At 42.1% G+C, this 24,288-nt stretch overlaps 1 protein-coding gene across 6 annotated transcripts in view; it reads left to right on the forward strand.

Annotated features, from left to right (window-relative positions):
* Nucleotides 1-24,288, forward strand: part of SUSD1 (sushi domain containing 1) — a 147,511-nt gene that overhangs the window by 61,495 nt on the left and 61,728 nt on the right. For all 6 annotated transcript variants that reach the window (XM_036261796.1, XM_036261798.1, XM_036261801.1 and 3 more), the window contains 3 exons: nt 7,885-8,064; nt 18,281-18,378; nt 19,471-19,657. In XM_036261796.1, coding sequence (XP_036117689.1) covers nt 7,885-8,064; nt 18,281-18,378; nt 19,471-19,657 — 465 coding nt within the window. The remainder of the gene's footprint in view (nt 1-7,884; nt 8,065-18,280; nt 18,379-19,470; nt 19,658-24,288) is intronic.

Consider the following 24,288-nt stretch of genomic DNA (forward strand, 5'->3'; position numbering starts at 1 on the left):
TGAATTTGGGTGAATTTACTAGTTATGCACCCACCTCTAAGGTTCTCTAGACTCCAATTTCCTTTCGTGGAAGTGGATACAATTGTTTTCATCTCATGAAGATTCATGAGATGATGATATGAAGCATGGGGCACTCACTCTGCCTGATTCAGGGTAGCTGCTGAATTAGTATTAGTGATCCTAAGAAGAGAGTCAGAAACCAGTTGGGAGAGACAGATAATGCTTCTATCAAAAATTCAAGATCTTTTTGAAACTTCCTGTCATAAAGTCAGAAGATAAAAAATTCTTAAGCTTTCACTTTACCTAATGTATTATGTTAAAAAAAAAAAAAATCCTCACCCTAAGATATTTTTCCATTGATTTTTAGATAGAGTGGAAGGGAGGGAAGGAAGGAGGAAAGGAAGAAAGGAGAAAGGGGGGGGGGGGTAGAAAGAAACAATTGGTTGCCTCCTGCACAGCTGGGGATCAAACCTGCAACTGAGGTACATGCCTTTGACTGGGAATCAAACCTGAGATTCTTTGGTCCATGGGCCGACACTCTAACCACTGAGCCAAACAGGCCAGGACTGGTTTTGATTCAGATATTCTACTTACAACTAGAGAATTAAAATGAAGAATTGTAATGATTTTTTTTTTAAACAAAGAAGATTCGTGCACAGCTCACAGAATCAAACCCATTATCACTTTTACAAATGCATGATCTTTACAAGAGATGTGCTGATAGACTTTTTTTTCTTCCCAAAACTCAAGCTTTTACCTACTATCACCTCCTCTGCAGTTTCTGAAGTGTTTAGATTTCAGCTGTTTCCATACTAGATACTATTTGTTGACAATAAATGTTTTTATATGTAATGGAAATTTTTCTTTTTTCTCCAAATGAGCTTTCTCTATCTGAAGGAAATATATTGTTAGTTGAGGCTAAAGTTCATGGAAGACTTTAGAATACAAATTACATCAAAAAAGAGTTTTTTCTTTCACTGCCTAAGGCAAGTGGACTTTTTGGTACTAATGAGCTCATTAGTTTAGTTTCAGCAGTTAATAAGCTACTCTTGAGATTGTGCTCCGTGGCTCTCGTTTTCCTTTGATGGTTATGATAACATTTGCTAAATTCAAGTTGCCACAGATTGAGATGTTAGATTCCATCCCCAACATCAGTGATATATATAACTTAGTGCTCAAGTGACCCCGCAAAGCTGGTCAAACTAGAGTTGGCCAAATTCGGAACATTTCATAAAATGCATGAAACTTTGTCATAAAGTTACACTTTGACCCCATTTCTTAGGCCATATTTTTACATATAAATATCACAACGATTAATGTTCATAATAATATTAATTACACGACTACAGGAGATATTTAAAAAATATCAGATATAGACACAGCCCACAGAGTGATTACGCTTAAGGGGAGAAGAGAACATTTTTACAAATGAAATAAATGAAAGAAGAATAGGTGTACGTGCTGAGTTATCTGATCCAGAGGACGAATGGAGTAGAGCTCCTGCTGGTAATCCGCCTAGACTATTTGGACTCTTACAGCCGACCACATTGTGCTAATGTCCAGGTGAGAAGTTTAGAGACTTATTTCTATTATTGGTGGGGAAAGGTGAAAACTGACTTCAATGTGATTTTCTTCGGTTGTCATCCTTGTTTCTACTCTTTTGCCAGAGCTTTTCATCTAGTAGTTTATTTTTTCTGGGAAGTTTTTTTTTTTGTGGTCAATATTAATATGTGAAATAGGTCTATCATTCATCTCCCCCCCCCCCCCCACTCCGGCAGTTGGCAAAATGCCCACCTCAATTACAGCCCTTACTGGTTTGTTTTTCTTCTTCTTTCTCAGCCTGGTATTTATTGGTCTCTAAAGCAGTCTTAGGGAAAGTCCTTTATTACTATGTCAGCTCTGCCATCGATCACATCACTGCGTCGGTGTTTATGATGAGCGCAGCCGCTGTGGGTGATGTGGGTGATACAGTGAGTTGCTGATTAGATGCCAACAGGTTTCCTTCGGGGATCTTTTCTCAGGTAGGATATTAAAGCCCGCAGTGAGGATAAACACTGTCACCTTTGAGATGTGAAATAAAGTTATGATATAAACGTGATCCTTGGAACCCGGCACAGCACATTTCCCCCTGAGGGAGACCTGTTTTGAAGTCAATTGTTTGAATAAAGTCACAGATAATAGGAGAGTAAGGAAAAATTCCCAGCCATGTTCATAATGAGCAGACTGTATTCCTGATGAGGATCCAAACGTCGTTACTTAATGATGTAATTAGCCAGACAAGTGTGTGCTTTAATGAACACTCCTCTGCATATGCAACGCAACATTTCTGCTGCTGATTTTTTTCTTTCCTTTGGGTGGAATCTGTTTTTAAATGGGGTATGTCCCTGTGACAGTGAGAGCTGTGGGAGTTTCATGGAGAACTGTGTTCATTACCTATTGCAGCCTCTGCTGGATTGATTTCTGAGTATTTCTTAATAGGAGCCACCTGCTTTCCTGGATACTTTTTTTTTTAATCCTCACCCGAGGATATTTTTTCCATTTGTCTTCAGACAGAGTGGGGCGGGGGGGGAGATCGATTGACATGAGAGGGACACATCAACTGGTTGTCTCCTGCTTGACCCTGACCAGGGCCAGGGATGAACCGCAACCGAGGTACGTGCCCTTGATCAGAATCAAACACGAGACTCATTGGTCCCTGGGCCGATGCTCTAACCGCTGAGCAAACAGGCCAGGGCTTGGGTACGTTTTTAAAAAAAATTTAAAATCCTCACCAGAGGATATTTTTTCATTGATTTTTAGAGAGAGTGGAAGGGAGGGAGGGAGGGAGGGAGAGAGAGAGAGAGACATTGATGTGAGAGAGACACATCGATTGGTTGTCTCCCACATGACCCTGACTGGGGCCAGGGATCAAACCTGAAACCCAGGCATGTACCCCTGACTGGGATTCGAACCCGAGACTCTTCTGTCTCCGGGCAGATGCTGTAACCGCTGAGCCAAACCAGCCAGGGTTTGGGTACCTTTTAGTCAAGTAGAAGTGGCAGTGCCTGCCATCTCTCCTGAGGGTGGTGGCAATATCTGTGACAGGGTTATGTAACATGCTAGATTCAGGCCACGCCCCCATGTTATGGGGTTAAACATGGGTACCAAGAAAGCTTCAGGAGCTCACACAACTGCAGGGAGAAGATTGAGCAGAAGGAGTTGTCATTAGAATCCTTCCAGATTGATCAGAATATTCCTTCCTGCAACCTTTTCTCCCGAGATATCAGCTCACCTGTAAGGTCAGTCCCAGTCAGGGCCTCCAGTGGGCCCCTTCATGGTCAGGCTGCCCAGATTTAATGGATCTGGACGGGGTCATGCAAACTCTGGTTTGGATACCGACTCTATCTTTTTATTAGGGGTGTGGCTTTTGAATGTGACTTAAACTCTTAGGATCTCTATTTTCATATCTGTATCTATAAACTACTATAGATTTCATGTCCCTAAACTACTACATCTACCTTGTAGGGCTTTCTGTGAGGAATAAGATAGTGTACCCATGTTTAGTAGGATTTCACTGAATGCCATTATGACTTAAATTATTGAGATTTGAACAGCTTTCTCAAAATTCCCTGGTACAAGAGTGATATTAGGTTTTGTGGGTCTTTTTCTAACTTTCATCTACTTGGTGTTTGGTAGGTGTAAGTTACTTCTGTTGGATAACAAATATAGAGGTAATGTATTTGTGTCTCATTATTATACTTACAAATTACTGATGTCTGTTTTCTTCCTCAGGGGCTGCTATCATATCAAAGTAACATTAATTGCATTTTGTACAATGGTCAAGTACAGCAACCTGTCAGCGAACAACTATCTACTGAGTATTTACTATGTAAAATACTATTCTAAGTAGGCATTGTGAGGTACAAGAGATTCTAAGATCTAAGATTCTGTCCTTTACAAACTGTGCATAAATTTGGGAAGACAATATATTTATAAAAAGACACTAAATCCTCGAGCAGGAAATAAAGGTCAAATGAGTGGGATGGAACATTATTCCTGATTCTACTTCTTCTCTTACTCTTGAGTCCAGCCCATCTCCAGGAACACTGTTCTGCTTTCAGAATACACCTCAAGTCCATCCTCTTTCCATCTCTACCGTCCCTCTCCAGTCCATCCAAGACCCTATTCTCTCTCTGTTGGGCCACTGCTGCAGATCCTATCTGATCTCTTTCCTTTTTACTTTTATAATTTATTTATTTATTTTTATTTTCTTTCCCCTCTATTGATTTTAGAGAGAGAGAAAGTGAGAGAGATAGAAACATCGATGAGAGAGAACATCGATTGGCCACCTCCTGCATGCCCCCCACTGGGGATTGGACCCATAACCTGGGCATCTGTCCTGATCGGGAATTGAACTGGCGACCTCTTGGTGCATGGGTCAACGCTCAACCATTGAGTCACACTGGCCGGACTTATCTCTCTCCTTTTAAAACATTTTTAAAAAAATCTATTTTAGAGACAGAGGAAGGAGAGAGAGAATGAGAGAAACATTGATGTGAGAGAGAAACATCGATTGGTTGCCTCCCATACACGCCCTGACTGGAGATCAAACCCACAACCTGGGTATGTGCCCTGACAGAAAATTGAACCCGAGACCTTCAGTGCACTGGAGAATACTCCAACCAACTGAGCCACAGCCGCCAGAGCAGCTCTCTCCTTTCACCCCTGTTCTTCTCCCATTCCTTTTCCATCCAACGGTCAAAATGGCCTTCAAAAACCTCCATCCGATTATTTTATTCCCTTGCTTACCTCCCCCCCCCCCCCAAGGGCATTCAGCTGCTTTTAAATAAAATCCGAGCTCATTGGTAAGGCCTACAAGGGCCCGTGTGACTTGGCCTGCTTTTCTCTCCACCTTCCTCTCAGGCCGTAGCCAGCAGGTTGCTGTTCCCCTTCTGGAGCACAGTGAGGGCTTTCTCACCGCAACGGCTTTGCATTGGCTCTTTCGTTTGACTGACCTGTTTTTCCTTTGCTCCTAATCATGACTGGCTGGTTTTCATCCTTTAGGTCCTTAACTCAGACGTTACCTCCTCAGAGACATCAAACCATTCCTGACCACTCTATTTAAAAAGTCTTTCCCATCCTATCACAGTATCTTACCTTGTACATAACATTTACCACAATCTGTAATTATCATGTGTATTTTATTTATGTCTATGTATTCTCTCCCTAAATTGTGTGAGGGCAGGGATCTTGTCCATTTTGTTCTTTGCAACAGTAATAACGAGATTAGTGTCTGGCATGTACTAGGTACTCAGTAAATGTATGAATAAATGAACAAACAAATATAGGCTACAAAAATTCAGAGGAAGAAGGAACCCCTCTGTTAGTCGTAAAGCAGATTAGCCATTGGGAAGGAGTTTGCTAGGTATGAGGGAGGAAGAGTGCACCTGGAGGAGAAAAAGCAAGGCAGAGGGGAGTAAGCTCAAGCGAGAGGGGCAGATCCTGGCACGTTTCAGAAATGGAGTGGCTCTTTAGAGGCAGTGGGTGTAGGAGAAGGACTCTGACAGATGTGGATTCAACTTTGGATGTGTTATTTAACCATGTCGAGCCATTTCACCTGTAAAATGGGGGAACATAATCCCCAACTTGCAGGATTACTATGAATACTAATGATTTACACGTAGGGTCCTAATGGGATGCCTGTGATGATAAATAGTAGCCCTTCATACCAGTATTTAATTTAGGTTCTCAAATCTGGAGCTTTGTAGAAATGTGGATGGCAAGAACTTAAGTCAGTAGCACTGGTTCAGAAGAGTTATTTGTGTGTGTGTGTGATTGGAGGGGGAGGGGGCTGGTGGTGAGACTCCAGCTTGTGTGTCTCAGAAGCTCCTCAGGTGATTCAGACGTGCAGCTATGTTTAGAACCATATGTTTAATCCCAGCCATGATGGAACCCCCTCTAAGTATCCTGCCAAGGGACTGTCCAATTTGAAAAGCTCTGTGATGAGATCACAGAGTCATGAGTCCAGGTTGCCTACCACAGGGAGTCTACTCCAGTCTCTGAGCCTTAGTCCTTAGAGACCAGGCTATTGAGCTCTTGTCAACCCCAAATTAAAATTTTTGGTATTAATTTTTTTAAAGCCACCATGTCTTCCATTATTCTTGGTCATGTCCATGATGGAAGTCAATTTAGCCCTTTAGTATCTGTACTTCAGCCCTAATCCAACTGTCTGTCACTGAGTTCCCTCCCAAATATCTTCAACGTGCTGTTTAGAATTCCACCTTCAAGGTCCATACACCTATACCCACAATCTCTTCACTGATGCTCCATTTCCTGCTATAACTGAACCCTGGCTTACACTAGAAGATGTTTTAGATGTCAACAATGACTGGGCAGTCTTATGAAACATTAACCACCTGTTCTGTCGGTTGCTCATTTACACACAAATATACTCATGTCCTGGAATGCTTGAGGCCAGTAACTGTCTAAAGGTTTGATGCTGGGAAAACATGAAGGGCCAAGGGGTCTTGTGTTTGGTAAACATCTATGAAAAGGAAACAAATCTCTGAGCAGACATGGGATTCAAGAGGTAGACAGGGTTGGAGGATTTATGAAATGACTACCTCATTCTGGTGCTCTAAGTGTTGATGGTTTGAATCTGCACTGATCAGAGACTAACTCTTCTTTAAAAATCGCAGAGCCAGGTGACTGGGCAGGTGGGTTGAACTGTTGTATTGAGGGTCTTGTGATGACAATAGATGAAACTCTGCTCGGGGAGGCTTCCCTCAGAGAAATAACTCGGGTTCTGCAACAGACCAAGCATCCATGTGGATGGAGAAGAGCGCAATGCCATTAAACCCACCGATTCTGTATCAAGAGCTCATTAAAGAGAAGCCACCTATTTCTAAGGCTAAGAATGGTTAATGAGTTGGAAACAGATCATATAATTTTCTCTACTTTGAATGCTTTATGTCAATAAAATCTAGATACCTGGAGTGCTTAATTTTCATGGCTTTCTACAGATGGGGGAGAAAACTAAAAATCAGAATGAAAGCCAAATGTCATATTTTTTCTCTTTCTGTATGTAGGTATAACTGGTTCTATGGTTTACCTTTGGAATTTTTATGACCATCTGATTTTGTATTTTATATTTATTATGCTTTCTTGAGAATAATTGTATCTCTGAGCTCCCCACGACTGCGAGAGAAGTGTAGCATGTTTTATTTCTTTCCTTCTCACTGCTCAGATTTTGTTGAAATAATTTGGTATTTTATTTTCAAATGATTAAATTTTGTTTTATATTGTTAGGTTTGAATTTTTTTTCAGAAAAGATACACATGGATTTTTTTTAAATTGTAAAATATCTGAAAATGACTTTCTTTTACTCTTATGTTAAGTAGTGTTTAGCTGGGTCAAAAATTGTAATGTCCTTTTCTATAAATATTTTCCCCATTAATTTGCTTTAAAAAGTTCCGAGATATTGTATATATATCATTTAATATTCACCTGGCAACAGAGCCCCTACAGCTGCATTATCATCTGCTCAGGAGTTAATGATCTGAAGGCACATGGTAAAAGGTACCGGACAGTCTTAATATGTAAAAGAACCCTGAGAAGATGGATTATGTCATTGACCAAAGAATTCTTTATAATATAAATAATCTCCTAACTTGAATATTTTTATGTATGTGTTTGTAAATTTTATTAAAGTCAGACATACCTATTGTCTTTACTTCTGAACAATCTGACTTGGTATACCTACAACTGGATTATTTGATGCGATTCGTGTTTTCGCTTTTCCCCGTGTGAACGGCCGCTATCATAACTAAAGGTTTATTTCCACAATGGGAATCACAGGGCTAGAACTCGTGGCCATAACAAGTGCTGTGCTACCTCCCATTGCAGAGGTCTCCTGTGGCCGCCCTCCGGAGGTGCAGCACGCGTTCCTGGTGGGGAACCACAGCTCCAGCCTGGGCGGGGCGGCTCGCTACGCCTGTCAGGAGGGCTTCGAGAGCCCCGGAGGAGAGATCACCTCCGTGTGCACAGAGAACGGCACCTGGAGAGCAAGTACTTTGACATGCACAGGTATCGATTTTACTCTGCAGGGCTCCTGTTTTCTAGAAGCCAATGGCCAGTGGGAGCATGGGACCAAAAGCTGTTCAATTGCTGCCTCACTCTCCGTTCAAGTGCACCGTGCCTGGCGGTGCCGTTTACCTGGGTGGGCACCTGGCTTCACGCGTGTCAGCTAAATCCTGAAAATGTAGAGAGTGGATTGGGACAAGAAGTTGGATAGAAAATTGTAGGCTGCCATCTAATGAAACTCACGTTAAAATCACAATGATTCCTGTCTCCTCTGCTTGGCTGGCTGGGGAATTCTTCTCCACGATCCCTTTTCTCAGGGGCCGTCCTCGAAAGTCCCAACTTAGCACATGTGGACAGCTTTTCAGAGAAAAGGCGTAGTGAAAAATAGATGTTTAATGTCGATTTTTATTTTTAATTGTGGTAAAATACACACGACATAAAATTTTATCTTACCCATTTTTAAGTGTTAAGTATATTCACATCGTTGTGCAACCAATCTCCAGAACTTTGTCATCTTCTGAATCTGAAACTCTGTACCCATTAAACAGCAACTCCCCATTCCCCTCTCCCCACACCCCTGGTACCACCATTCTGCTTTCTGTGTCTATGACTTTGACTAATTTAGTTACTTCATGTAAGTGGAACCATGTAATATCTGTCCTTCTGCGACTGGCTTATTTCACCTAGCACAATGAGCTCCGGGTTTATCCATGCTGTCATAATGGTGGGATTGCCTTCTTTCTGTAAAACTGAGTAATATTCTATGTCTGTATCTACTGCATTGTGTTTGTCCATTCATCCACTGATGGACACTTGTGTTGCCTCCACCTCTTGGCTACTGTGAATTATTGCTGCTGTGCACATGGGTGTGCAAATACCTCTCTGAGACTCTTCTTTCAATTCTCTTGGGTACATACCCCAAAATATGATTACTGGTGAATGGGAGCTTTGAGACTTCAGTTCAGATCCTAGCAGTGCCATGTATTATTAAGCTGTGTGTCATCTGGTAAGGCATTCTTCTCTCTAAACCTCAGTTTCCTCATCTCTAAAAGTGGAAAATACAGTCTGTTTTCCCCACTTCAGAGAGTTGTTGAGAGGGAATCACAGGCGGCAATCCAGGGGGAGCACTTTGGAAAGTTTAAAGCATGGTGCCCATGCTAGGTCTTTACTGAAATTACTCACTTTGCTTAAAGAGGAGCTCAGGAAGGAGAAATGGGCACTTCCACGTGCTTTGTCTCACACCTGTGCTTCCAAGAAACAAGATGGGAAAAGACAGTGATGCTCACCATTTGTGATAGTGGCTCTGGAGGTGTGACATGTGGTTGAATGGCTCCATGAATGCATTTCTAGATGTTGACTTTCTTGGCTCCAAAGGCAGAGTTCTGAAGAGTGAAATCTCAAGGTAGTTTTCATCTGGGTCTCTGGTTTGACTTGCAGCAGAATTATGATAGAATGTATCGGGCCTTGCCAATCAAAGTTTTCCATAGGGAAGTCTAGCCAGAGAAAGCAGAATATGTGGACTGCTGGTGATTATTTGTCCATAGAGCAATAGCTCATAACCGTTTTGGGGATACAAATTTGATGCAATCTATCAATTCAGTAGATATCTATGTAGCATACATGCTGTATGAGGTACTTTGCTAGTCACTGCCGTCTTGGAATTGGGTAAACAAACTTTCCTCCAAAGAAATGCACCGACACATACACATGTAGTGTTTTACAAAATCAAGGTGTCCGTGGGTCTCTGGAAGTCCCTGGGTAAAGCATTCCTGGTGCAGATGGAGATCTCACTTCCACTGCCGAGACCCTGTCTGTGGCATGCAGTTCCCACATTCAGTCACCTCTACCACAAATACCAGAGGATGTAGGCTAGAGACTGCAGCCATAGAAACGTCAATGGGCAGACATGGATAACAGCCCAGAGATCTCTAGAGAAGGTTCATTGATTTGCCCAACCTGCACAGAAAAGCAAAGACAAACCTGTAACTAACAACAAGGACTCTGGGTTTCCAAGTCTTAATAACTGGGGAAATTGAGAGGAGCTAATGCCATATTGGGCCAGACGGGTGATCATTCCAACCTATTATTGCATCTCTAACAGCACCTCTAAGAGTTATTTGGAGAAAGTGAGGCAGCTGCCTCATGGGATGCAGAATTCAACATTTGGGGACGTGTTCCTGCCCCAGAGCTATCTACGGAGTCACTCGGTAAAGGAGTTGGGCATGGCTTCTGGACCCAGCTGTTTGCTTTATTGCTCAAGCTGGTCTGCCGCCACCATTCAGAATTCAATGGGGGCACAAAGATTAGTCAGTGCATGAAAAACCAGTGGATCTGCATGGGGCATAGTAAGCTATTAATTAGCCGATGTTTGTAGAGCACTTTGAAGAACAAACATGTTATGTAACTGCTAATTTTAATTACGTCCCCAGCCTGCCACCTTTCGCAGAGGCTGGGGCTCCAGCTGCAGCTGTTTCCATGGGGTTATGCAAGCTTTGATTTAAGGAGAGAAAAGGCATTCTTCCTGAGAGCTGTTATCTTTCTGTGAGGAGCCCTCTAGCCTTCAATCAAGATTGGCAGCTAAATTCAATTTCCACAGATAAAGGGGGTCATTTACATGTTGATTAATTCATAGTGCCCTGCCTGTGATCACCGGGTGGGTGGGTGGGAGGGAGAGGCTTCTAGAAATGTAATGAGAGATACTGATTACCATGGCTCTTGCTCAGCTGCCCGCCTCCTTTTTTTTTTTCTTTTCCTTGTTTTTCACCCATTTCTTCACACCTTCCCTTCTGTCCCAGCTCCCTCTGTGTATTTTGTGTTTATGTTCCTCCGTGTTCACTTTGGGGTTTTCCCTCCCATCATCTGCTTTTCTGCATAACCTCTGAATGCCCTCTATCCCTGTGCTCTGTTTTCATTCCCTTCAGCCCTCTTTTTGTACCTGAGTGTGTAGTTCCAGACTGGGTGGGGTAATCTGTCTTCATTTCTGTGGGTTGTCCATAGTTAAAAATATTTCTGGAGCTTTATTTCTCTGGACTAGTAGCATGCATCTGTACATGTTTTTAATGGAGTGTGAACTCTAGCAAGATGGCAGGGCTTTTTTTTAAAGGCCGGTTTGGACTGGAAACTCCAGACAGCTGAGAATTAGGTAACTACTTTAGTGTCTGGAAAAACCCCAAGTGGAAGCTTGATGTTCAGTGAGTTGGTTTCCCTCAAGATCAAAGAGGTTGATTCATTCTTGATAAGACTGTCCCTGCTTTTCTGCACAGGTCATTTGGCTTTTTATGTTTAGAATCTGAGTTAATAATTATACGGTAGATGCTCACTCCTTCCACGCTCTCAGAAGGGTAATAACATCTCTATTGGAACACAGACTGTTTATCTGCTGGAACCCTTTCTGAGCCCCCTAACCTGCCTCTGGCCCTGCGTCCAACTGCCCGCAGGCCTCCTGGTGGCAGTCTCTGCGCCTTTGTGTTTTTGTCTACCCTCCTTTTCAACCCAGTGATGCTCACTTGTAACTCTACATATTCCTGATGGAAAAGAAAGGTCATCTGGGATAAATGGACTCATGTTTATAAATAGCCACATGCTGGGATTTGTTTGAATATGTGCATAATGTCTGGACGGTCAAGCATTATAGCCACCGTTGATTGCATACCAATTTACAGGCCCAGAGCTCTGTCAGAGGCTTTATTGCTTGATTTCATTTTGTCCTCAGAAAAACCCTGTGAAATTAAGTACTGTTACTTTCATTTCATAGGTGACTAATCTGAGACTCATGAAAGTTAAACAGGTTTCTCTGGGTCATTCAGTAACTAGCAAATGGCAGAGTTAGGATTTGAACTCAGGTCTACTAGCCTCGAAAGCCCGTGATCTTCTGCCTACTCCAGTGTTTTCCAAGCTTGAATTATTTGTATACCACCCCGACAATGTTTGCTATAACAACAGTATTATTTGTTTAATAGTTTTTTTTAAAACTATTGGTTGCCCCTTGCACACGCTCTGACTGGGACTGGGGATTGAACCTATGACCCTCCAGTGCATGGACCAATGCTCTAACCACTTAGCCATGCCAGTGAGAGCAAAACAATGTATATTTAAAACTAAAATGTATCATTTAAATTTGTTGTTGCCCTAGCCAGTTTGGCTCAGCAGTTGAGCGTCGACCTGTGGACCAGAGAGTCCTGGGTTCGGTTCCTACTAGGGGCATGTCCCACAAAAAAAAAAAAAAAAAAAAAGAAAGAAAATTAAATTTGTTGATCAAGGATACTTTGTAATATACGTGATATCATGAGTTTGAACTACGTGTATTTTTTCTAATATATACAAAAGTTAATACAAAGCAAACATAAAACTTTAAGTACAACCAAAAATCATCCTAAAGTATATAATGCATTTTAGGAAATCCCTACTCTAAGCTGTGCTAGTTCTACTTATTTTCCGTTACTCTAAAGACTTATAAAAAAGAAAAAGAAAGGAACATAGCAGAACTCTTATCACTTAATTTATTCAAACATACACTTATTCAAAGTAGTCACCTTGGGAAGTCATACCCTCATTTCAGTGATGCCGCCATTATCAAAAGCTGTCTGTTTATATAACCCTTGTTTGGGACTTGCCCTTTGAAGTAGTGTATGAGTAATCTTAGGAGGTCCGTCGTATTACCTTTGAAATCATATACTGTTTTCAACTAGAAATGACACTGAGCTTGACAACTTGTTTGCGTCACTTGAATAAAGAAAAAGAATATAAAATTGGGAACCAAGTGAGTACACTAGATGAGTCCCTGCCCGCAGAGGGACTTCTGAAAGAGTAGCTTCTGTTCACTGTCTCTGTTCCCCCCCATCCTATCCCTTCTCTTCCTGAAGGAGAACCAGGCGTCCGGTGCCCCTCCTTCACTATAGCTTTCTCACCAGGTCGGTGATGACCACCCACTGCCACATCAGTTCTCATTCCTCTTGACCTTTCTATAGCATTTAGCGTGATTGATCCTCTGTCCATCCACCCATTCAACCAATCAACCAAATAACAAATATTTTTAAAATACCTGTGTCCAAGGCACTGTACTAGGTTCTGGGGATAGAGATAAACCTGGTCTTTGCCATCATAGAGCTTATATTCAGGAAAGATAGGCATTAAATAACAAATTACAAAATTATTTAGTTATAAATGTGATAAGTAACCCAGAGAAATAATGGATGCTAATAGAATACTCACACACACACACACACGTACGTATGTATGCACGCATGTTTATGTATAATCACAAACAAACACACACCACATATAGAATCTAAAGAAAAGCAAAGGTACTTTATTACCCACTGAAGCTTTGGTTTCCTAAGCCCAGTGTGGAGTTCAATTGGATGCTGTGGATCCTTTTATTTTTTTAAGCCAGAGATGTCTACGGGCCCTACAATTAAATAAGCCAAAGGCCTGCTCTCCCTACCTCTACCCAAAGTCAAACCTCAGATCTTATCATGACACTGTGGTCTCTCCCTCAGAGGAGAAAGAGCCATATGAGAAGAGAGAGATGGAACTTGCCCCCAGCGCCTTGATGATCTGTTCCAGGCCCTTCTTGGGTGCAGCGCCTTGATGATCTGTTCCAGGCCCTTCTTGGGTGGGAGGTGAGGAGGGTGTGGTGGGAAGGAAGGAAGGGGACTTCTGAGGAAGCAGACGCTCCTTTAAATCTTCTCTTTCCTTGACTTCCTGGGCATCACACTCTCTCAGCCGGCCTCTCCCTGCCTTCTGCACTGCTCTTTGTCCTCGGTTTCCATTTTGGTTTTTGTGTCTCCTAGTGTTCTGTCACTGGGCCACTTTATGTCCTACCTGGATTTTTCACTTGTATGCAGGGCTTCAGCTGCCAACCATGCATTGATGACTTTCAAGACTGTTTTTCACGTGGGTATTCTGTAGATAACTCATATTTAGCATGTTCTAAGCACAATCCATTAGCCTCTTCCTCACAAACCCAGTCGGCCTCCTCCTATACTTATTGTGAGAGCAGTAAGAGGTAATCCCTTCAGACTCTCCAATGTAAAGACTGGCTATGATCTGAGTCCTCGCTGTACTTTATCACCTCCTGTTGCTTCTCCCTCACAGTTGATTTGGGATTTCAAATGCAGTGCCCCTGATTTCATCTCTTCACCTTTTTGCCAAATAATTGCTTCAGTGCAGAGGCTTTTGGCTCTGGAGTCAGACAGATCTAGATTTGAACCCTGGCTCCACTGCTTACTAGCTGTGCGATCTCTGACAGGTTACTTAACTTCTCTGAGCCTCAGGCCTGTACAATGAACCCAATAGTTGCAAGCTTATGGGGTTATTTGAAGATGAAAGAAATGATACATTTAAAGTATTATATATACCATCTTGTCTGATAACTCAATACATGTTCAGTCATGATTGATTTTATTATTGCTTCTTATGACTGCTGTGAAGATGAGATCAAGTCTATAAAGACCTATTTGTCAGTCTTCACGTACCTAACAAGGTCTTTCCCCATCTGACTCTGTCCTTCCTCTGCAACCTCACTCCCCATGTTTCCTCTTCCTCAGTCAGATGACACTCTTCTCTCTCCAATCTGAATATGCCACACCCTTTTACAGTTCTAGGCATTAGATGTTTTTCCTACTCTTTATCCATTCGTCTATTAAGGTCATGCCACCAGGGAAGCTGGCTTCCCAGGTCCTTTGGTGACAGTTGATGACTTCTTTCTCTATACACTGTGGTACTTGTGTGTAACTTTGTTCTAATACTTACTGAGTGGTGATTTACCTGCTTCTATGTTTGCTCCCTCCATTAAACAACATGTTCCCAAAAGAAGGACTTGTGTTCTGATCATCACAGCCCAGTGCCTCGCATGGGGGGATGCTTGGCATTCAGTAGACATTCAGTTAATGGTGAATAAAGAACTCTGCAGTAAGTCCAGAGAGAACTTTCAGAAATGTTTCCACATATTGGTATTGAAATTAGGGCATAGCCTCCCAAGCCATCTCTTTGAAAAGGACAGCATTGATGTGGATGTTTAATATCAAGTACGTTTATAAAGAAGTCTTTCCAGCCCTGGCTGGTTTCGCTCGGCGGTTAGAGCATCGACCTGTGGTCCAGAGAGACCCGGGTTTGGTTCCCGCTAAGGGCATGTACCTTGGTTGCAGTTTGTCCCCGGCCCTGGTTGGTCGTGCGGGTGGCGGCCACTCGATGTATCCCTTTCACATTGATGTTTCTCTCTCTCTCTCTCTTCCTCTCTCTCCCTCCCACTCTATCTGAACAAAAAATGGAAAAATGTCCTCGGGTGAGGATAACAAAAAAAAGAAGTCTTTCTAGTGAATCTGTAGGTACCTGGAAGGAAAAGCAACCACACTTTGTTAACTGCTCCTTGGGTTGAAATATCTGATACCCTGTGATCAGCCCTGGGTCCCCTCTGTGCAGACAGCACGGCACAGGCTGGAGGCAGATGGCATTTTTGAGATGTCATTTGCAGTTGTCATAGTGAATGAGCAGAAAGGAAGGACGAGAAAGGAAACTTGCCCTTTCTCATCTCTCCTTGGGTGGCAAAGGGGTCCCGAGTGAGAAGGAAATTTGCTTTACTGGCAGCTCAGAGAGAAGGTGAAGGGTGGGATGTTTCCTTTTCCTTCTGGACCAGGTAGTGAGTTAGCATCAGAGGGGATGTGAGAGTGAGCGTGGGAGCCCAGAGCTCGAAGGCTTTGAAGGGTGGTGGAGAGGGAAGGGGCCAGGGATGCTTGGGGCTTCTTTAAGCTGATAATGGATTGGTGCCAACATTATCTTTATGCTACCCAAGGGAGTGAATGGATAGGATCGTTGACCTCTTAGGGTACCCGGGTCCACAGCTGGAGGATTTCTTTGATTTCAAATTCTCTGTGCTCTGGGGAGGAGTACTGATGTGGAGAGAGCTGCTGTAGAGTCAGCCGTAGGTGATCCTCTAGTCTAGTGTCTCTCCGTGGGCTTGCCTGCTTTCCTCGCTCTGCCTCCGTTTACTCTCATTTACCTGTAACTGACCTGGACTGACCCAGGACCAGGTAATGTGGGACATAGAATCACCATAATGCTGCCAATGGGATGACTGAGTAAAGATGTAAAGTCTTCCGTGGGAAAGGAGAGCAGTAGCCCAGAGTTTATCTGAAGGTGGCGTTGGTTCTGAGTACAGGAGAAACGAGCCAGCCCTCCGGTGTCTGAAGCGCGGGCTGCCTTTTCCTCTTGGAGACTGGGAAGAGATTTACTAGAAAGGAGGGACAGGGGCTGAGTGGAGGAGAGCCATTGTCTTTTTTAAAATTTATTTTCTTGTTTTAAAAATTAATATATTTTCGTTACGATGTTTCTCCTTTTTCCCTCATTGACACCCTCCTCCTGATCCCCCTGCCTCATGCTCCATCCCCAGCATTGCTGTCTATGTCCGTTGTGGTTATGCATACGTGCATATAAGTTCTGGGGTCTATCTCTTCCCTCCCCCCACCCGTGTCCCCCTCTTCTGAGGTTTGTCAGTCTGTACCCCACATCCATGTCTCTGGGTCATCAGTTTGTTTTGTTCATTATATTCCACACAAATTTCTTTTCAGTTACAGTGCATATTCAATATTATTTTGCATGTATTCGTTTCAGGTGTACAGCATAGTGAGGGGGAGTTATCTTCCTCACTCTTCTTGATGGGAGTCTTTCCTTGGGTTTTCCAGAAAAGAGAGGCTGAGGCAGAGGGCTCATATTTATTATACAATAGGCTGTGATGTCTCCGGGAGCCGGGTGAGGGTGAAGGGGATGAACAGGGATGGAAGAAGAGCCCATATAAGGATGCCTTGTTGCACTGGGTCCACGAAGTGCAAGGCCTTTGCTCCATATGTGTATCAGAAACCTGAGGCCTTTCTAGGACTGCCCTTCAGGGAAAAGAAAGATGGGGGAAGACTTACCCACTGTCTCCCTCCCCACGGGGTGTTAATTCCTCTGCACTTCCAGGTTGCATGTGCTTGGGTGTGGGTACCCCAGCAGGGAAGCCCCGGAATGGGAGACAAGACACAGCCATACTGTCAAAGCCCGCGTAGGGATGGAACAGGGAACAGGTGAGGCTGAGAGATTCTGAAGACTCTATAAGGGGTGTCTGGTTCAGTGGGAAAACCTGAATGTAGACTGCAGAACATTCCTGTTTGGTGAGATGAGGATCCCCTCCTCCAAGGGTGATAGTGTGGGAACTTCTATCTGGAGGAAATTTGATTCTTTTTTATGCTATGGTAAATAAAATGGTTTTTGTTTTCATTTTAAGATTGTTTCTTGCTACTGTACAGAATACAATGGATTTGTGTACATTGACCTTGTATCCTGCAACCTTGCTGAGTTCCTTTCTTAGCTCTGATTATTTTTGTGTGTGAATTCCTTAGGATCTTTTTTATAGACAAGATCATGCCATCTACTAATAGAGTTAGTTTTACTGATCCACAGGACATTTGATTTTAAATAGGTAAAAAGCTACATCCTTGTCCTCTTCTCATCCGAACAATTTCCTAGGTGGTTCACTGGGGCCACTGGAAACTGCGTGACCTCAGGGAACCAAGACCCTAACAGGGTTTCCCATGTTGCCAAACTCATGACATGAAATGCATGCAGAATATTTAAAAGAAGCAGAACAGCTCGAAGGGATCAGTGGCTTTGTGATAGAGCAGGATTAAATAGCTTTGGTACAGGAATCCCAGAAGTATCCAGGGACCTGTGAGAATTCATTGAAATTTCCCCAACCTGCTCCCGAGGAAAGTCCAGAGTGGTGATGCATTTCATTTCCCTTCTGGGAGCAGCAGTGACCTGGAAATAAGAGTGCTCCATCAGCCAGTGCCAGGAAGGAGCAGAAGCAGATGGTACCTGTGCAGCCGCAGGGGAGCTTCAGGGCACAGCTCTGGGCCTCCTTCCATCCCCATGACTAGAACACTGGTGGCGTCCAGTGTGCTGTCAGACCAACCATCAGTTGGGATTCTTACTCATATTCACTCAAGCAGGAATCTTTCCTTTTCTTCCAAGTCAGGTCATTCTTGACGAAGACAAATGGGGTGACTGGCCTGGGATAGCTTGACTTGCCTGATTTGGTTTCTGAATCAGCATGAATGGTGAGCAGCAGATATATTAGCTGGGCAGATCAACTAAGTCATGCCCTGCAACGTGATTGCTATTAGGATTTTTCCAAAGCCCGCTGATGCATTTTGTGAGTGGACTATCTCTTTTTCTGTTTTAGAAATAATTACAGAAATTAAGGACGTATCAGTGTTTAATGACACCTGTGTGAGGTGGCAAGTAAACCCAGGAAGAATAAACCCCAAGATCGTATATGTGGTAAGTAAAGTGATCTACTTTTTCCTGCTAGGGCAGAAAAGGGAACCTACGGGAACATGAGGCAAGGGACTTGCCGGAAGAACCTGTCAATCTAATTATTTTCTAATCCTAGCATCCTTCAAAAAAGTGAACAGAGCCCTGGCCAGTTTGGCTCAGTGGTTGGAGCATCGGCCCGCGGCCCAGAGAGTCCTGGGTTTGGTTCCCGCTAAGGGCACGTACCTCGGTTGCAGTTTGTCCCTGCCCCAGTTGGGGTCGTGTGGGTGGCGACCGGTCTGAGTGTCTCTCTCGCGTCAGTGTTTCGCTCTCTTTCTTCCTCCCCGTCTCCCTCCTGCTCTATCTGAAGATAAATGCAAAAAAAAAAGTCCTCGGGTAAGGATAAAAAAAAAGTGAACAAATTTTTTTTTAACTATCTGGATTATTATTATGTTTTTAAAATATGTTTTTATTGATTTTTTAGAGAGAGAGAAAGAGACATTGATGTGAAAGAGAAACATCGATTGGCTGCCTCCTGCACACCCCCCACTGGGGATCGAGCCGGCAACCCAGGCATGTGCCCTGACCAGGAATTGAACCAGGACCTCTCAGTCCATGGGACTGAGCTCAATCCACTGAGCCACACCAGCCAGGCTACATATCTGGATTATTTTATTTTACATTTTTGTTTACTACATTTGTCCTTCAACAGTTTGTATGTGTGGGGATGTATTTATATTTGGTGTCAAAGCTGGTTTCCAAACACTTGTGTGTCACTCCCCCAGAGTCAGCCCAGAGCATCTGCTGACTCAGTGACAGGGTGCAGCCAGTGGTCTCAGGTTGTGACTGTCTCCACGGATCGCTGGTCATTCGTGTGCGGGGTGGCACTACCTAGAGAGACTGCTCATCTTCTGTCACTTTTTAGGGTTTATTGATTTCTGGGCTGATCAGACATCATATCAGATACCTGATAGCAGAGGTTTACCTTCCTCATCTCTCCCAGCTGAGCAGTGCAGTGTGACAGGGACAGTAGGAGAAAAGGATCCAGCACCACAAAATCTCTCTTGGTTGTTATAAGTGGAGTCATGGTGGGTTCTCTTGTCTTTTTCCCTCGCAAAGATACACGTGGAAGGACACCAGGTGGACCCTATGGAATCAGCTCATGAGGAGAGAGTCAACCTGACCACAGACAGCAGGACCCCAGAGGTGTGCCTGGATCTGTACCAAGGCACCAACTACACCGTGAGCATCTCCATGGCCCCTCCCAGGCGCTCTGTGCCAGCCGTCATTACGTTCCAGACAGCAGGTAGGTGTCAGTGAAGTCTCATTCCTCCTAGAAAATGCGGAGCACACGCCCTAGCTGGTTTGGCTCAGCAGTTAGAGCGTTGGCCCATGGACCAGAAAATGCAGAGCACAGGCAGGGGGGGATGGGGGGTGGCGTGCTTCAGAATCAACTGGACTGGGCCGGACAGTTTATAGCTTCTTTCTGAGGTCTGTAGCCAGGAGACTGTCTAGTAGCAGAGATTGCTCTCTATTGATGCCAGGGGGAAGGTACTGTTTCTCAGCTGGAGCATCTGGTTGAAGTGGTAGTAAGAAGGCATTTAAAAGAGGGTTTTAGGTGATGATGCAGTCAGTTCTCTATTATCCGAGGTAAAAGAGGGTAGACACTCGGCTTGTCTTTGGTAAGAAACACAAGTCAGGGACACAGACCAGTGGCTTTATATCTAGAAAGGGAGCTGACCCCAGGACTGGTGGGGGCTGGGTAATCACTTTGATGGTGAGCGAGTGGATAGGAGTAGGCAGTCCCAGAATGCAGGAGGGAAATGTTGGGTGAAAAGAGAAATTGTAGGAAAGAGCTTTGAGAGGTAGTAATAAACCTCATTGCACATAGTTATCACAGATTTTTGTAATACCCTTCTGACAATTATAATTTAAAAAAATAATTCTGGTTATAGAATGTTAGGACTAATTAAATACTTTATAAACAAACCTTGAGAAGCCATTGGGTTCATTTTTTAAAAATTGATTTGGAGGAGTTGAGATAGTTCTCACTTATGAAAACGTATCTCAACCTTCAGTTAATGCTGCCACCAGGAACGGGAAGGGACACAGATTTGGTAGAAATAATAAAATAGACTTCCAATCTTAACAATATAAAGCCAACTATGAAATTACACAAATTAGGTCCCTGGGTACTTGTACATGGGTAAAACAAAATGATTTATTTTTAAGTAAATAATATGTAAAAAAAGATATTATAAAATTAATATGGTAACTAATTATAAAAGCTTGTACAAAATCAATAATAAACTGCTGTGGATTTATTAGGAATATATCTTTTTTAAAAGCTCATCCCAGGACTTCAAACTCATCTTTCACTGGTCGGTCAGAATGACAGTTTGTTGTTCAGGGTCAGCTGTTTTTACTAATATCTCATTACTTCTTCAAGTTAATTTCCACTGGAAAAGCATGGTCTTTGGGGTCAGGCAGACCTGGGTTTGCATCTTAACCCTGCTGTGAAGAGTTGGGTGACCGTGGCTGAGTTGTTTAATGTCCCCAGACCACTTTCTTCCATCTGAAATTTTAAGTGGAATTGGATTAAATGCAAATTAATCTAGTGAGAATTGGGATTTAGATTGAGTCATCTCAATGGGAAACAAGGTACATTTCCACATTATCTACTTAGGTTTTGTCTTCCCTGTTTTTGCATTTTTGTAAAGATTTATCATTTTCTCCCTCTAGATTCTGCATATTCAACTATTGATTTTATTTTCAGGGTTATGCTAGTTCTCTTAAAATGAACTGGGAAATTTTCCATATTTTTTATGCTCTGGAGAAGTTTATATAATTTTAAAATTATTCCCTTCCTTTAGAGTTGGACATATTTGCTCATAAGATCATTTAAGTCTCCCGCTTTGGGGAGATAATTCTTTAATAACTTTCTTCTTTAATCAATTTCTTCTATGATTATTTTTGTCTGTTTATGTTTCTTACATTTTCTTGAGTCAGTTTTTATAATTTATGTTTTCTGTAAAACATGTCCATTTTGTTGAGGTTTAAAATATATTGGCTAAATGTCATATGGAATATTTGTTTACAACTCCTTTGGGGTTACAGGTTATATAACCCCAAGTTATTGATTCATTTATTTTTAAAATATTTTTTTATTGATTTTTAGAGACAGTGGGAAAGAGAGAGAAAAACATCAATGTGAGAGTAAAACACTGATCGGCTACCTCCTGCATGCCCCTCACTGGGGAGTGAGCCTGCAACCTGGGCATGTGCCCTGCCTGGGAATTAAACTGGTGACCTTCATTGCATGGAACGATGCTCAACCAATGAGCCACACTGATCAGGGCACCCCAGGTTATTCTTATTTCTAATTTTGTTGTTTTCTCTTTTTAAAAAATTGATTAGCTTAGCTTGGGATGTCTGTTTTACTACTGTTCTTTTCCTCAAAGAATGGCCCTGGCTATGTGGTAGAGTGGCAGCCCGCAGACCAGTTTGATTTCAATCACAGGGCACATGCTTTGGTTGCAGACCACCCCCAGCCTGGTCGGGGGTCGTGCAGGAGGCAACCAGTCAATATGTCCCTCTCATGTTGATGTTTCTCTCTCTCTCTCCCACTCTATCTGAAGATAAAATGGAAAAAAGTATCCTCAGGTGAGGATTTAAAAGAAAGAATAAACTCTTGGGTTTTTTAATTGTTTTTCTTTTTTTATCTCATTAATTTCTCCCTTATTTTTATAATTGTATCCTTCCTGTTTCTCTTGAGTTGGTTATATTGTTCTATTACTAAATTTTTGAGTCGAATGCATAATTTAACTTATTTCCATTCTTTTTTATTTGATAATAAAAGTCTTTAATGCTTCTCTCTCTCTCTTCCAAATTTGAACTTGGGCTGAATTCCTTGTGTATGAATGGGTTCCAGTTCTCTTTATTCTTACTTTTAAGGCATGATATAATTGCTATTCTGATTTTCCCTTTGATTGAAGAATAATTTATGATTGTGTAATATATGTTCTCTTTATCCTTTCTTTTTTAAAAAATTTATTTTAGCCCTGGCCGGTTTGGCTCAACGGTTAGAGCGTTGGCCCGCAGACCAGAGAAGCCAGGTTTGATTTCCACTAAGGGAATGTATCTCGGTTAAAGTATATCCCTGGTACCCAGGAACGTGTGGGTGGCAACCACTCGATGTGTCTCTCTCATGTCGATGTTTCTCTCTCTCTTTCTTCCTCTCTCCCTCCTGCTTTATCTCAAATAAAAATGCAAAAATGTCCTCGGGTGAGGATAAATCATATATATATGATTTTTTTAGAGAGAGAGGAAGGAAGAGAGAGATAGAAACATCAATGTGAGAGAAAAACATCGGTCAGCTGTCCCCTGCATGCCCCCTACTGGGAATTGAGCCCACAACCCTGGGCATGTGCCCTGACTGGGAATCAAACTGGGTCCTCTATGTCCATGGGATGACATTCAATCCACTGAGCCACACTGGCTGGGCTTTTTATCCTTACTTTCAAAGCATTATATAATTGCTATTTTGATTTCCACATTGATTGAAGAATTAATTATAAGTATGATACAAGTGGTGTTTTTAAGACTTTTATGCTTCATTGTTATTTCTAATTTAATTACATTTGGGTACTCTTTGGGTGAATTTATTGACATTGGGGGGCCAGCTCTTGGCCAATTTTTGTAATTTTTGGTTGGTGCTGGATAGTAGAGTGTTTGCTTATAGGTAGTGTAGATCTAGTCTTCAATTAACTCTATTAATAAGATTTTCTAGGACTTCTGGTTCTTTTTCAAAGCTTTTTTTGCTTGCTTGGATTGCCATTTTTCTCTTAGAAATTCTAATTGTTTCATTTGATGTTATGATATTTATGTTCATGACTAATATCTTAATTGTAGATTCTAGCTTTTACTTCTCATCTTATTTTATTTTACTCTTTTTTTTTTATGCTACTTTGTTATATCCACTGTTTTCTTTTTTGCTACACAGTTTTTTTGTTTTTTTTTAATTTTGTTCAGATAGAGTGGGAGGAAGAGAGAGAGAGAAACATCGATGTGAAAGGGACTCATTGAGTGGTTGCCACCCGCAAGACCAACCAGGGCCAGGGACATGCCCCCAGTGGGAACCGAACCCGGGTCTCTCTGGACTGCAGGCCTACACTCTAACCACTGAGCCAAACCGGCCAAGGCCACAGTTTGTTTTTCAATGATTCTGACAATATAGATTTTGCTTTTATCTTACAATACTTATTAACAAACAAAAATAATCCCATTTGAATATGTATTTCTCAGATTACCAACATTAAGACTGAAACAATGTTAACGTCTCCTTGAATGAGATGTGGAAGTTAGTAATCTTCACTTCCTTTTATCTCTTCCCCTCTCACTTCCGTTATGTTATTGTTTTAACGTGGCATTTTAGTACCAGCTTATTCCTAGTTACTTTTAACATGTATTACATCTTTAAAGAGTTCATTTTATATTGATTTATAATAATATTTATAATAATAATTTAAATAGGTGTATGTTTTAAAGGTCTCAGTGTTTATAGCATTCCAAAGTTTCATACCAAAGTTTCCAAATCTGTTTTTTTATATTTTATCTCTCTGCATGATGATTTCTGTCTTCTGCTCGCTGAGGAATGGGGTACTTTCTGAGCTCATAATTATCTGAGAATGTCTTTTGTTGTGAATGAGAGCTTGACTGAAGAGAAAATTCTTGGGCCATGACCTTTGTTGTCAGAATTCTGGAGGCATTTCACATTGGCATTGGGAATTTAAAGTTTTGAAAGAAGAATTTGAAGAAGGTGTGATTTTTAAAAATCCTATGTAGATAATCTGATTTTTCAGCCTGTATATCATAGAGGTTTTTGTTATGGGTGAAATTCAAGACTTTAATTACTTACTCAAACACATGGGAAATGTT

Source organism: Molossus molossus, unplaced genomic scaffold (assembly GCF_014108415.1).
Source record: "Molossus molossus isolate mMolMol1 unplaced genomic scaffold, mMolMol1.p scaffold_m16_p_14, whole genome shotgun sequence".
NCBI classification, from domain to species: Eukaryota; Metazoa; Chordata; class Mammalia; order Chiroptera; family Molossidae; genus Molossus; species Molossus molossus.